Source organism: Ascidia mentula, chromosome 7 (assembly GCF_947561715.1).
Source record: "Ascidia mentula chromosome 7, kaAscMent1.1, whole genome shotgun sequence".
Classification (NCBI taxonomy): Eukaryota; Metazoa; Chordata; class Ascidiacea; order Phlebobranchia; family Ascidiidae; genus Ascidia; species Ascidia mentula.
The window spans coordinates 2,380,476-2,393,871 of NC_138572.1; the positions used below are offsets into that span (position 1 = coordinate 2,380,476).

At 40.5% G+C, this 13,396-nt stretch overlaps 2 protein-coding genes across 2 annotated transcripts; one reads left to right on the forward strand and one right to left on the reverse strand.

The window, feature by feature from the left end:
- Nucleotides 1–535: 535 nt before the first annotated feature.
- On the forward strand, nt 536–6,904 carry LOC145908569 (uncharacterized). Its single transcript, XM_082995870.1, has 7 exons — nt 536–729; nt 2,644–2,803; nt 4,021–4,193; nt 4,706–4,897; nt 5,538–5,783; nt 6,095–6,234; nt 6,640–6,904. The coding sequence occupies exons 1-7, from the start codon at nt 552–554 to the stop codon at nt 6,784–6,786; spliced, it is 1,236 nt and encodes a 411-aa protein (XP_082851996.1). The 5' UTR covers nt 536–551; the 3' UTR covers nt 6,787–6,904.
- A 1,943-nt stretch (nt 6,905–8,847) lies between these two features.
- LOC145908932 (uncharacterized) lies at nt 8,848–9,822 on the reverse strand. The gene is made up of 3 exons (XM_082996252.1): nt 9,616–9,822; nt 9,252–9,387; nt 8,848–9,007 (listed from the first exon to the last, which is right to left on the reverse strand). The coding sequence occupies exons 1-3, from the start codon at nt 9,785–9,787 to the stop codon at nt 8,848–8,850; spliced, it is 468 nt and encodes a 155-aa protein (XP_082852378.1). The 5' UTR covers nt 9,788–9,822.
- Nucleotides 9,823–13,396: the final 3,574 nt, after the last annotated feature.

The following is a 13,396-nucleotide window of genomic DNA, read 5'->3' on the forward strand; positions in this document are numbered from 1 at the left end:
GTAGTCAATGTGCGTCAAAGCCAACTTCCATGGAATACATCGGGTGTTTTGCTCGGTGATTTCGTTGTATCGGCTTGACGCATCACAAGTCTTCAAGGATTTCTCGGTATTTGCGGCACACGAAGCACACTTCTGCCGCCATGTTTTTGTCTTCGCTGATAATACAGTTTTATAATATAATGTCATGGTTTTGGCTATATTGTTAACTTAGAACCAACTAACATAGTCTCGTTAACACCGCAGAAGAATAAAATCCGATTCCTTATATACAGCCAATAAACGATACTACGCAGAAATGTTTTTCTCACAAGAAATTCGTAGCGACCACAACAATTTGTCAAATTATTGGGAGCCTTTTTTCTGTCGCCATTCTCAATGAATCGCAGAAGAGCGCAAATTGAACCATCACCGGTCTAGTCAGGATGAAAACTGCGGCATGCTTGCCAGTAGGCTGCACAAAAAAGAAAAAAGGCAGCACGGTGAAGGCTAAATATAATTGCCGTATTAAGCCCCGCTGGGCATCTCATTCTACAAAGCGACCTGGCTGTAATATGAATCTTCACATAACAGTAGTGGGTTTTCGTGTTGCGCTAGCTTGTTCCTTATCGCTCTTATCGGATGCCTACCACGTGGTAAAGGAATGCCCAAATGGTGCAGCCACGCAAGAAGGCTCTTGTATGAAGTACTGTATCTTCAATCAGTGGATAAAGAAGTTCGACGGGGAAAGAGGTAAGAATATACGAATATTCATTTGTTTTGTGAACTGCACAAAAATGGCGAACGTTTCGATCCAAACCGTTGGGCCGGAAAGATCATCCACAGTTTCACCAAGCTGTACTAATGAGACCTTATAGGTTGAAACAGTGGCCATCTTTATGCAAATCACAATCATATTATTGGCTTCATGCTTGTTTATATGATTTATTTGTTTATTTACGCTTGTTTGTTTCACAAACACAACAAATTTGCAGCACCTGATGAAGCCAGATTAAGCACGCGAAAATACAACAGTTCAACAGGAAGTTATAGACCAGATAATGACACGAAGCATTGATAAACTCACACGCAATAAAGTATGCGAAGTGATAAGATTTCTCTTTTGTGATGGCAGTTGCACATGTATCGGATTTGCAAGAAGAACCACACCCTGGGCACTGAGTGGCCATTTCCTTTACAATAATTACCATGTATCATGACTCCAGGATTTAGAAAGCTTGGACGTCGTGAAAATTGCGAAGAAAAGGACGCAATTGACAGGATATAGAGTAATAGTTGAAACAGTTTTCTTGCGAGTGATAAATGAACACTTTATACAGAAAGCTTAGCCATAATTGATATAATCTTGTTATTGGACATATTTACATGATTCGAAATACCTCTACGTTTGTCATTGGTATATTTATGCTTTGCTTCCCTCGTTTAAATTACTTTGCAAGTAAGTAATAGATAGAAACGAAATTATTGTAGCCACAAAGAATTGGTAAAAGGTGGTATGTTGAAGCCCCTAACATTTTTTCCGTTTGTGGTAATTGTTGTTTTCCACTCCCTCGCGCAATTAACAGCACATGCGGTGCAGCAGGCGGTGGTACTTTCCTTATAAGATCATGTTTCCACAGCGAATACTTGAACAGAATGCCTGGAGGGAAATATATGAAAAAACTCGAGGATAGGAGGTATTACATATGAACCATGAAGCGATTAATGTTTTTTCTAGTGAGCAGCAGACAGGGACACTGTTTCGACGAAATAGGTCTCATCATACAGCTATGGTGTGGCTATAAAGTATAGCCGACGAAAGCGAGGAATTATTTTTGACAGAAAAATATTTATCGCTATAATACGAGGAACAACGTATGTGGGCAATTTATAACCGCCAAACGTTTTCCCGTGACATTTCAAAGAAATCTGGAGTTGTTGTTTTTCGCGCCACCTCGATTGACGCATTCAGGCGATCGTTTCAAAGCGCGCGTACGTCTGTATAGAACTTAAGATGCTTTATAGCAAAATGTAATTGTCTCACACGAAAGTCGATAGATTTTAACCACGAAACATATCTTCCAATAATGCCTGTCTTTTCAAGTTTATATCCTATTTACGTACGCGCACCAAAAAAGATTGTGATCACAGGAGAAAGTTAACAATTGCTGCGGAAGCTGTAAAAAATTTGCGCTCCAGCAAAACCACAGAATGTTGTTCGATATCAATATTCCGTTCGTCTGCCTCGCATTTACATTTCGACGGAATAAGGTCATTTAAAGTTTAAACTGTTACCTTTCACGAACATTATTGCAAAAATTATGCTTGTTTGTGGATGCTTATAATAGTGATAAACTAACACATTTGTGGTATAATCGCATCGTGCAAAGTGGTCGAAGTTTTGGTGTCAGCAAAGTATGCCCCATGGCAGGAAGAGAAATAACGTTTTTCTGTTTCGGGGAAACCGGAATTTCTAAATGTTTACGCAAATCACTATGGAATAATCACAAACAACAACGTTGAATTTTTGAGAAAAAGGCAGGCCTGGTATGTAGTTAAATTGAGTTCATGAGACGTTTCGATATAATCTTAGGAGAAAATCTGTGAACGGTATTTCTAACCATGGCCTGAAACCTAATATATTCGACGTGTGGTTGTGGTCTACAGATCATGTACGGAGGCTAGCGCTGGTGTTTCGAATGTACGAAGTAAAATATGACCAAGACCTGGAGACGATGACGTGGGCGATTGACGATCTTGGAAATAGGAACAGATTAAAAAACACGGCAGTGGATAATGTTACAATAACTGCCTACTACTGGAAAGTGTAAGTAAGCCAACTTTTTTACACTTTAAGTTAAACCCCATCGATGTTTTTATGCAACATTCTTCCAAATGATTTGCATTTGCGGAATGTAACAAAAAAAGTGTTTCGTTCTAACCTGGTTAATCCGCACGGTCGAGAGTTCAAACCTCACCGAGAGCTTGATTTGTCAATCCCGGAACGGCTTGTCAGAAAAAAAATTGGCGGATCGAACTTGGCTGTAATGGCAATTTCAGTGTATCAAGCTCCCGGTGAAGTTGTTGTGATAGCAAATCTCAGTATACCTAAATGAAATAACCTAATTCGGGATGTGAAGGATATTTCCTCACGTATATTCACACTGTTTCATATGATAGTGATTTACGCAAAATGTACCAGTACGATCTCCATTGTTTGCTCACATGCCATTGCGGTGCGGTTATTCCTTTGCCATTATTACACAATGTAAGACTCAAGGATTAACCTTCAACATTTAGCGGCAAAGTGTTGACACGCGCTTTCTGTTATACAAGCGCCGTTACGACTAACGATAGCTTGTAGGTACGGCTTTCCAATAAGAATCCAACAGTTGGTTCGTATCCCAAACGGCAACGAAAATTATTATTAAACATTCATTTATTTAGGAAGTACTCAAAAACCTCATATTTTAGTGCAAGACCCGGTAACAAGAATTCTCTACGTTCACTACTGCCTATGTACGTCATAGAAACACAAACAAGTACGCCAGTCATTGCTGGGTACAGTAACGCGAACAACCTTTTTAAATACTGCCAATAAACAAATTTGCTACACAATATCGACAGACTTGAAGTCGCCGCGTTTCTTTTTCGAGTGAAAAGCGACATGTATAACTTCCGACTCGCAGTAGGTTTGTGAATCGCTGATGATGCCGGTCGTCACGTAGGGCCGACAAAGATTTCTCTAAAGATTCGTGGGAATGGAAGTTTTTCTTCGAATCGAAAATACCCCCCCCCCCCCCCCCCCCCCACCCCCCCTTACCGCTTTATGGTGCTAGTCTCGACCTAAATCTTATACACACAAACTAGTTTGGCGGTTCGTGGCTTATAATAATAAATTCCCGCAGAAATGTTTGACTGCGTTGGCATTGCCGCAAGTGCGCAACGAGGCATCAACCGAATTGCGTCTCGTCATCATCGTACTAACATATTGCCTTGTACATCTTCCGTAACGCTTGAGCCAAATGGGTAAATATGCCATAGGAACATTGAAACGGAAGAGAGCGACGAGGTAGGCCGACCTGTTGCCACGTGTTGCGGAGTTCCTGTCTCGCAGGGCAAGTGCAGAGTACTGTTTGATCAGCCCGGGGAGCTGTTCTACTCCATGCAGCTGTACAACGTTCGGTTTGGAATTCACAGTTATGTGTTCAGAAAAGGTAAGTTCTTGTAGCTGACCAGGTCCAAAATTACAATAGTATTAACCTCGTGTCAAAACGCAGTTTTATTTTAAGGAAAACATGTTTTGCTGTAAACAGCATCATCAGTTCTAGCATAAAAATGGAAATTTATTAAATGATTAGGTCTACTCATTATCAGAAGACAATGTTTTTGAATGTAAGCCCGCAAAGTATATCTTGTTGTTGACTCACACCTCTTTGCATTCCCAATAGTATATGGTACTGTTATGTTTACATGTTCACGTAACATGGACATTAAACATTTACACATATCATGAACATTGATTACAAATAGCCAAATTACGTCATTAAAGTTCGGGACCTCTCTGCCCGTTTGATTTGTGCGTCCAAAGCCAATTAATTGTGTTGTTTAGAGCAAACTAAATATACAAATACTTAGTTTTTTAATGTTGACGTCAAAACGACGTCAAAGGGCGCAGTGACCAGCTAGTCTGAAAATACAATAGGGGACGTTTCTGTGTGCCATTTAGACTACCAACGCTACAAAGTCTTGTGCCCTGAAATCAAGCAAGACGACTGGAAGATTATGTGTATATTGGTCGACACCATAACGGGTAACACCACACTGAAACCCATGCGAGTTGAGCTGCAAACCTTAGCCGGAGAAACAGATAACAGACAAGCGGACGCTGCGCGGATCTGCTCATTTACGCTTTCAAATGGTAAGATGTTTACGTCATTTTAACCACGCCTGGATTTGAACCATCAATCTTCCGCGCACGAACCATCAATAACGTTTTCTGCTTGGGTATTACGTTTTTGGCGTTTTTATTAGCTTCACTTGCATCTAACCAGTTTTACTGGATGCCGGCAATTTAAACATGTCGCAACAGTGTTCGGTTCAGCGGTCTGGCAAGAGTTACTCGACCATAATTCCTCATTGTCAGCACTCCCTTCTGCGGTAGCTGGTACCCAAATGTCAAAATCTTGCACAACGAACGTTCCTTTGGCTACAGCATCAAAGGGTTTGCGCGTAACCGCTTGCACGAGGCACGGGAATAATCACGCAGGAGTGACCCACAAGAATAGAATTACAAGCCTTGTTCCAGCGACTGCGTGCATGCTGGTTTCCTATACTCCGAACGAAGTATAGGAAAAAGTTATTTGATGCGTTTGATATAATATAATATAGAGCCTAATATAATTATTTCTATGAGCTACATACAGAGGGCACTGTTTCGACCTATAAGGTCTCATCAGTGCAGCTTGGTGTGGCCATCTGTATGCAGCTCACAAAAATCATATTATTGGCTCCACTTGTTTATATATATAACATGATTTTACCCTTATTGTTCATTGCAGATTTGGTTACTGAGGTGAAACCGCACCCGCTGGATTCAGCTTTCGGCATTGCGGTTTTGGATGTCACCAAACACTTCAATGTCAAAAGTGCTTTGACAAACTGCACACGTCAGGTGCTACGCTTGGGGGACAATTCCACTTACCCTTTGGGAAATGAGAATTCCGTTGGTTGCTTCCGATATGACTGGGAACAAACGGAAAAAAACTCGACTGTGTATTGTTTGAAAAAAACGCGAATGACACCCGGTACGTTATAGGTTTTCAATTTATCCATAAGCTTGTCGGCCCATTGGTGTGTGCTTGGTCGTCCTATTTGGCCAACGTTATAATAGACAAACTTAAAACGTACCCAGTAGTTGCTTGAACACTTCGCATCGATTTACACCTCTTGTCCTTCGTGTTGTGTTTTAAAGCCAGGCCAGGTGTGTTTTAACCGCTACGAGAGCAAGATATATCTAGACGGTTTTTCTCAATGTGGCATTCTCACTGATCAACTGAAAATCGAAATGCCAAATGCGGCCAATGCTTAACGGTTTTGACAACACAATATTTCGCAGGGACTCCCGCAGATAAAGGGACAAACGTTTCTGCTGTTGCATTGACCGTCGCGGCAATATGCGTCATTGCAACCTTGGTCGTACTCATATGGTTGCGGAGGAAAGGGGCGCTGTGTTTAAAAAAGAGAAGGTGGAACAACGTAAGTATAAGGATAGCGTGCTGGTTTGCGACTTTTCTTAGTATTGCCGCATAAACTTTCACATCCCAAAGAGCAGTATCAGCGCGCCACAATGAGTTTTGAATAGTAAACCGCTAACCCTAGAGAAAATTTATGGAAACGCCCTTTGCTATTATCTCATTTGGTTTCTAAACGCGAAACATAAATCGTAGCTATCACTTTAGCTACTTGGTAGTGTAATGCACAGCGATTCACCATGCTTTATCCGATCAGCAACGAATTTATACGAAACAATGTTTGAAAAAACGCGGGTAGGCCAAACAGCATAGAATCCTGTTCAAAAATCCATATAGCGAGAACACGATTTGCTGCACTTTGTGTAAACACTGTACACATGCTTCGTTTTGCATTACAACTATTTTGCAGAATCATCAGCTTGATGCTGAACAGAACACGAACATGTTATCCGAGGAACTGCGTAGAAAACAAGGTTTCTCTTCAGAGAATGACGCACGGCCAACGCATGAACAAACCGAACGGAATCAGACGAATGTGAAGTTTGAGAGACTTTAAAGCTGATCCGAACTGCGAAAAACAGTCATTTTACCGTTACAACTCGTTGCATTTTGATTTAATTTTCGTTTTTTACACTGACGGCATTTCAAAAGCTTTACAATAAAAAAAAATATGTTCACGCAGTCCCAACATCAGTATCTCTAAAAATTTTGGGGGTCACGTGCTACTTGGTGGTGACGCAAAGTCGCCGAATACAACCAAGTTCCATTGAAAGTAATTTCAATAAAGATATCTGTTTGTTGTTTGTCTGAATCAAACAACGTAAATGCAACAACAAACGCAGCTCAATTCAATGCACAAACTGTATTTTAGTTGCTCTTCACAAGTCGGTCGATTTTGCGCATACCTTTGCTCATTTTGAAAAGGAAAGCCAAAGCTAGGATGCTGTTAATCATATTCTGAGTAAACGTTTCGAACTCATATTGGTTTCATCTTCAGTACTACTGCATTGAATTGGTTGCAGAAAAGCGTCGGGTTAATAAAGGACCGAAAGGCAGAAGGGAAACAGCAGCAACAACATCGAGTAACAAGCCGGAGGCGGCTATACCTGCTCAACATCTCGGTCTGCACTGCAGCTTGACACACTGCTAATGATGACGTCGCTGCTGTGCTATCGATGCTGCATGCAATCGCGCAATACGCCTCCGGCCTGTTACTCGATGTTGTTGCTGCTGTTTCCCTTCTGTCTTTCAGTCCTTTGCTAACCCGACGCTTTTCTGCAACCAGTTCAATGTAGTAGTACTGATGATGAACCCAGTATGAGTTCGAAACGTTTACTTAAAAAATGATTAACAGCATCCTAGCTTTGGCTTTCCTTTTCAAAGTTATCAACTCCACTTATTTTGCAACCTTTGCCCATTGATCACCCGAAATCATGTTCATGTAAAGCAAGGGCCCCTACTTTATGATTGTATATTTATCATGACAAAAAACCTTTGCTAACTCCTGTACAGACTGGGGAATGTGAGTACTATAGGTATTAGTCGAGCATAAAAAAATGTATTTTGGACACTGTTTTGCATTTATATGAGCAAAGTGCAGCCAATTATGGGATTTCTATGAGCTGCAGTCTGCACTGCCAATTTGCACTGATGAGAACTAACAGGCCGAAACAGTGGCCGTCTGTATACAGTCCACACAAATTCGTGCGCATCATTGCCTTTGCAGAACGCCAGCTTAAATATCAACAAGGTTCTCTGTTCCCCAGTCTGAAACGTTAACTGGAAACCAAGCAGAATGGGAATGTAGGCATGGTTTAACGTCCAAAAAAGTGATACAAAAGCTCAGGTTTTAGTAATGCAAGTTGACAGATTATTTCTTTGTCAGTTTGACCGTAGTATCCGCTCTTAAAATTACTCTCAAACAAATGTCTGAAGCCAGCGTTACGTCACTGCAATCACAATATTGTTTTGAAAATAAGTCGAGGGGGGCTTTTCGTTGGTTGGTTACTTGTTTTCGCTGTATGACATTTTGTAGTGTTCTATCAGTGGCAAAACTTACAAAACCAACCAACGAACTTACAAAACCAACCAACGAAATCAAAAAAACAACCAACGAACCCCAAAAAGTTTATGACTGATGCCAGCTCTGCCTTTGCTGTAATTCAGTCAAGTAACCTTGCGTGAAATTTTTTTTGTTTCTTGCGGTGAAAGAACCTTTCCCATCGATTTTTATCATTTGCTAGTCAACAACAAAAGGTTGTTATCCTTCTTGCGCCACACGTGTGCGAAAATGCACACGATACAAGACCACAAGGGGGCGATATGCATCTAGTCTTTTAATGCAAAGAATTTCTTGCCCAGGATAACGCGTTCGAGTCCCGAGATAAACAAAATGCAGGAAACAACCTGATGCGTTGTTTGCAAGTTGTAAATTAAAGAGTATGTCCAAAAACAAGAGGCGATATCAAGTTTGCGAACACAATCACATTTGTTTGATCTCAGCTTTCAAAAATGTTGAATAGCGCAGTTTGGAGACCTTCAACAGCCTGGCAAATTACACAGCTATGTACACAAATTTTATTACCGCCAAAACCGCAATAAAAATCGTACATTATACTTAATCCGATGAGTGGAAAGGTTTGTCAGAGACAAGCCACTCCTCCCTGTACGAAAGCCCTGGGAAGAAATCTCCAGCCCGATCAACATTAATTCTGCATTTCCCGTGTTGCAAGGGAACACGACAGCAAGTCGAAACCGGAATGCCGTTTCGTTGGTTCCTACTCGTACAAATAGTGAGTGTTAATGCAACCTAATACAGATGCCAAATTGCCCTAAAAGTGTTTTGAGTTAAAATTAACATTATGTCCCGTGAAACCGCTACCGTTTGTTGTACGGGACATAATGTTAATTTTAACTCAAAACACTTTTTCACCCAACTTGTCAGGCAACCTTCACATATACGTTGGAAATCTCCACCATTATAATCAGACATTTTATGTGATAATATAACATGTAGCATACTTGGGCCTGAAGAAGGCGGTCACTGACATTCCGTCCAGTATTTTTGCCGATTTTTTGTAAGTCCACCTCCATTTGTTCCTCCGCAAAGTGCCGAACCTTATACGTCTTCGATATTTGAAGAGTGATTTTAGGTCATCTTAAAAATGAAAAATATTTACTGGTTATGAAGACCAGCAGTATGTCGAGAAGTATGTTGACGAGAATCGAGAATTGTAAATGACAATTTGCAAGCAGGTGTCTTTATTTTGAATTCTATTGTTTAGCAAGTCTTTGGTATAAAACGTTAGGAAGCTGATTTTCTTCTCTAATCTTTGTGAAAATGGTTCTCTGACCACATGATTTCGATCGAAACAAATACACGTACTTGCGCTCTTTAGTGGTTCCATTACCATGTCGTGTAAACGACCTGTGACCAGATTAGTGCATGTGCTTGCAGTAACATTGGGTCGTTCCACCAACTCAAAATAGCTCGAATGCGCTTGTACGATGGCGAAAGTACAAAGTATGAAACACACGAGAGACAGCCCGCGGCCCATTGCACTTTGCTGGACTTAACTACCAAGATATGGGTGTAAAAATCTGTAAAAATATGGGTGTTTAAACACAATTGCTTTAGAAATCTTTTTTTCAATCAATGAAACGTGTTAGTGGGTTTGAGAGAAAGTGTATTTTTAGTCAATACCCTCTGCCAAATTCTGTTGAGCACTAGGGATTTGCCAACACGAAAAGTAATCGTATTCGGCGCATCCACAATATTCAGCAGTACATTAGGACCAGTTTACTGCAAACACAATTGCTTATTTAAAATAACACAAAAAAAACGCTGGCAAAATTAGAAACTGGAAGCGCATTTATGGTATAAGTACCTGATCCACAACACCTTGCTACAACCACACTGCAACGGGGCAAGTCTCACAGTTAAAAACCATAACGCGTCACGTTGAGTATAAAACGAAATCTTTGCATTTAGCAACTTCGCTATAGTTTGCTGAATGGTGAAAGAATACCTGTATCATACACTGTTTCGAAACCTTTAAAGGGTGCGGCTGAACTGTAACTTTCATGTAGAAAACGTGTTTGGATTTCAAAAGCCGAGATAAAATGCAAACTGTTTCTCTTCCTACAAAGTCAGCAGTGTACAACGCTCGCTACCTATGTAATAAAATATAAGCATTCCAAGACCTATCAAGGACTTGCTTTGTAAAACCACTGTATGCACAGCGGTCTACAGGCCTCAGGCGCAGAAAGTCAAGTGCTTTTCTATGCGAAGCGATTTTTTGTTTTTGTGCTGAAAGTATGCGTGCTATGCAGTGTTTCCCAAACGAAGGAACGTGACAACATTCCAGGTTTTAGTTGTACTAGTTTATCAAAAAAATGTGTAGTAATCAAAAAATATTGGTTACTTCTTCCGCAAGTTTATGCGTGTCGCTAGCTGCATATTATTCAGCTTCACCTGGTATAACATCAACGTATCAATAAACGGACACGTGGAACCATAGAGCCGTAAGCACCCAATGCTTAACTGTCCCAGGTGTTCCAAGATTTTTGCTCTTGCCACACCTCCTTTCTTGCTACACAAAGTTACGTTTCCTCAAAATAGAAAATGATATTCAAAAAGATCTGCAGATTAAGCATTCTATCTAAAAGTTAGATTGCATTTCGCACGTTTGTGGCGTTATCAACCACACTGCTAAATTCAAAGAACCAACGACACTGTGGCACTGTGGCACAGTGGGAACCAACGCTACCCAAAACTCTCAATTCAGAGAACCGGCGCTGTGGTGGTGGTTACATTCCAACTCCTGCAAACAGGATTCGGGCATTTGTTTGGGAGTTGGAAATGAATTTCGAGAGTGGATACCACGGTCAAGGTCACAAAGAAATAGTCTGTCACCACGCATTACTACAATCTGTGCTTTTGCATTTCGTTTGTTTACGGTCGATCCAGTCGAGCTGTCAGGACTGGGAAACAAGAAAATCCTATTGATATCCAAGCTGACGATACTGCAAAGGCAATGCGCAAGAATGTCCCAAACAGTTTTGTTTTCTTCGGTTAATACCACAATTACTCGCATTCCCCAGAACGTGGAGGCGGGAACAGAGGTTTTTTGTCATAATAGATATAAAATCAAAGAGTAGGATTACTCCTTGGTTTTCCCGAACATCATTGCCGGTGCGTATAAACAAAGGTATTGTTGGTGGAGAGCAACAAAAATTCAAATAAATTGCGTTCTTATTGTTGCATTTATATCACTTGATTCAGAAAAACAAGCAGATATTTGATCGAAATTACTTTCATAGCAATTGGGTATGCAGCCACCTTGCCTGTAAGCCGTACGCGACACAGAAATGTTGGAAAACACTGGGATAATGCTTACAGTAGGAGCAAGGACTAACAGCAAGTTTCTGGATCCAAACTGGAACGTTGTTGTGTATAGTTACTATGCACGCCCATGTGCCTTTGGTTACAATTTCTCGGTTCAGTTTAACTAAAGGTGCAAGCATAAAATGACAGTTGACAAAATCCTTTTGTACAAAATAGAAATGTCTTTGCAACTTATAAACAGTTTGCAAGTGCATAGAATTTGACCCGTGCCAACTTTGGAGTAATTTTCTATTCGCATATCTACATTATTTTATATCCGTACATGTCTTTTAAAATAACAAGCCTCTAATTCAGTGGTTCCCTAAGTAGGCGGCAGCGCCCCCCTGGGGGCGTTTGCAATCGTACGTGGGGCGCTGGAGACTGAATGGGCGATTGGGGGGCGCTTTGTGACATGGCAAATTTTCTCTTATAGCGTAAGTCTGTGTTTCCCAACCGGTGGTACGTTTACCACTAGTGGTATGCGACCGCATTCCAGGTGGTACGCGAGCACCTTTCCGTAATTATCTTAGCTCTCACTTGGTGGAACGTGCGTTCAGCGCATTCACCACTCTTTTAGATGGAAAAGAAATCATCTTGATATCGACAATTGAGGAGACTTACGATTGTTTTTGTCCGACATAAAACCTGATATTGAGAAATTGGTGTCATTGCACCAACCTCACCCATCGCATTAATTTATAAGCAACAAATAAATTCGTTGTGTTTTTTGTCTGTTGTTAAATGACTAAGGTAATTGTGGGGCGGTACAGAAAAAAAGTTTGAGAAACACAGCTCTAATTTTTGTAAGCAGGTGTATTTAGAAAATCGATTTCGTTAATAATTATTAGTCTATTAAAATGGAATTTCATATCCGTTTGCGAGTAACAGCATAAAAATGATGATGTATTTTGACCTTGAAGATAAACAAACCGCCAGAACCCAACAATCCTTTAATTTACAATGCGACTAGCTAGTGAAAAGTTTCAATAGCATTTGTGGGCTGTTATATCGGTAAAAGCGCTTATAATTGTCACGACAATTTGGTGGTTGGAAATTACATCATTGAAAAAGCGACGGATCATAAACAAGACATACGATGATTCAAGAAGCGCAACCTTCAGATGATCCCAAGCATCTACGATTTACACCAACACGATTTCACTTTTTACGTCTGTTGATAGGGATTAAAGGAAAGGAAATCTTGAGGACCGAGTTGGGGTTTGCGTTTTGCTTTGGTATTTTTAATTTTGGTCGTGCCATAAGCAGAGAAGTGCAGATTAGTGTCAAAAGACTGATACAGATTATTGTATTGTAAAATCAATTAAGTTACCACAAAACGAGGAAAGGTGTTATGTTTGTATGCCACTTTGAACTATTGTTCTTTTGTCCTCTAATTTCTACAATGCAAAGTTTGTTTTTTCCCAAAGTCCCAAAGTCAATATTAATGGCGTGCATGCTTTGCCAACGAACAAACACACCGTAACCTACATCGGAGGAAACACCGAAAAAATTCATAGATGTTTTCACATGAGATGCAGGCCGAAAATGCTAAAAGACAAGTTAAGAAACAAGCTTTCACAAGGGTATTTTATTTCAGCTTAGAGATAGAATGACCTCATTAGAGAAAGTTTAAGGCTGACTGTAGGGTATATGCATCGTCTATAACAGAAAAGAACCCGAATATGAGGAGCGTAAGAGCGGCAAAAATAGTTAGCAGTTGCAAAGGTCGATATGGGCGGCGTAGGCATAAATTACAAAGCAGCATCTTCGTTACGGCGCG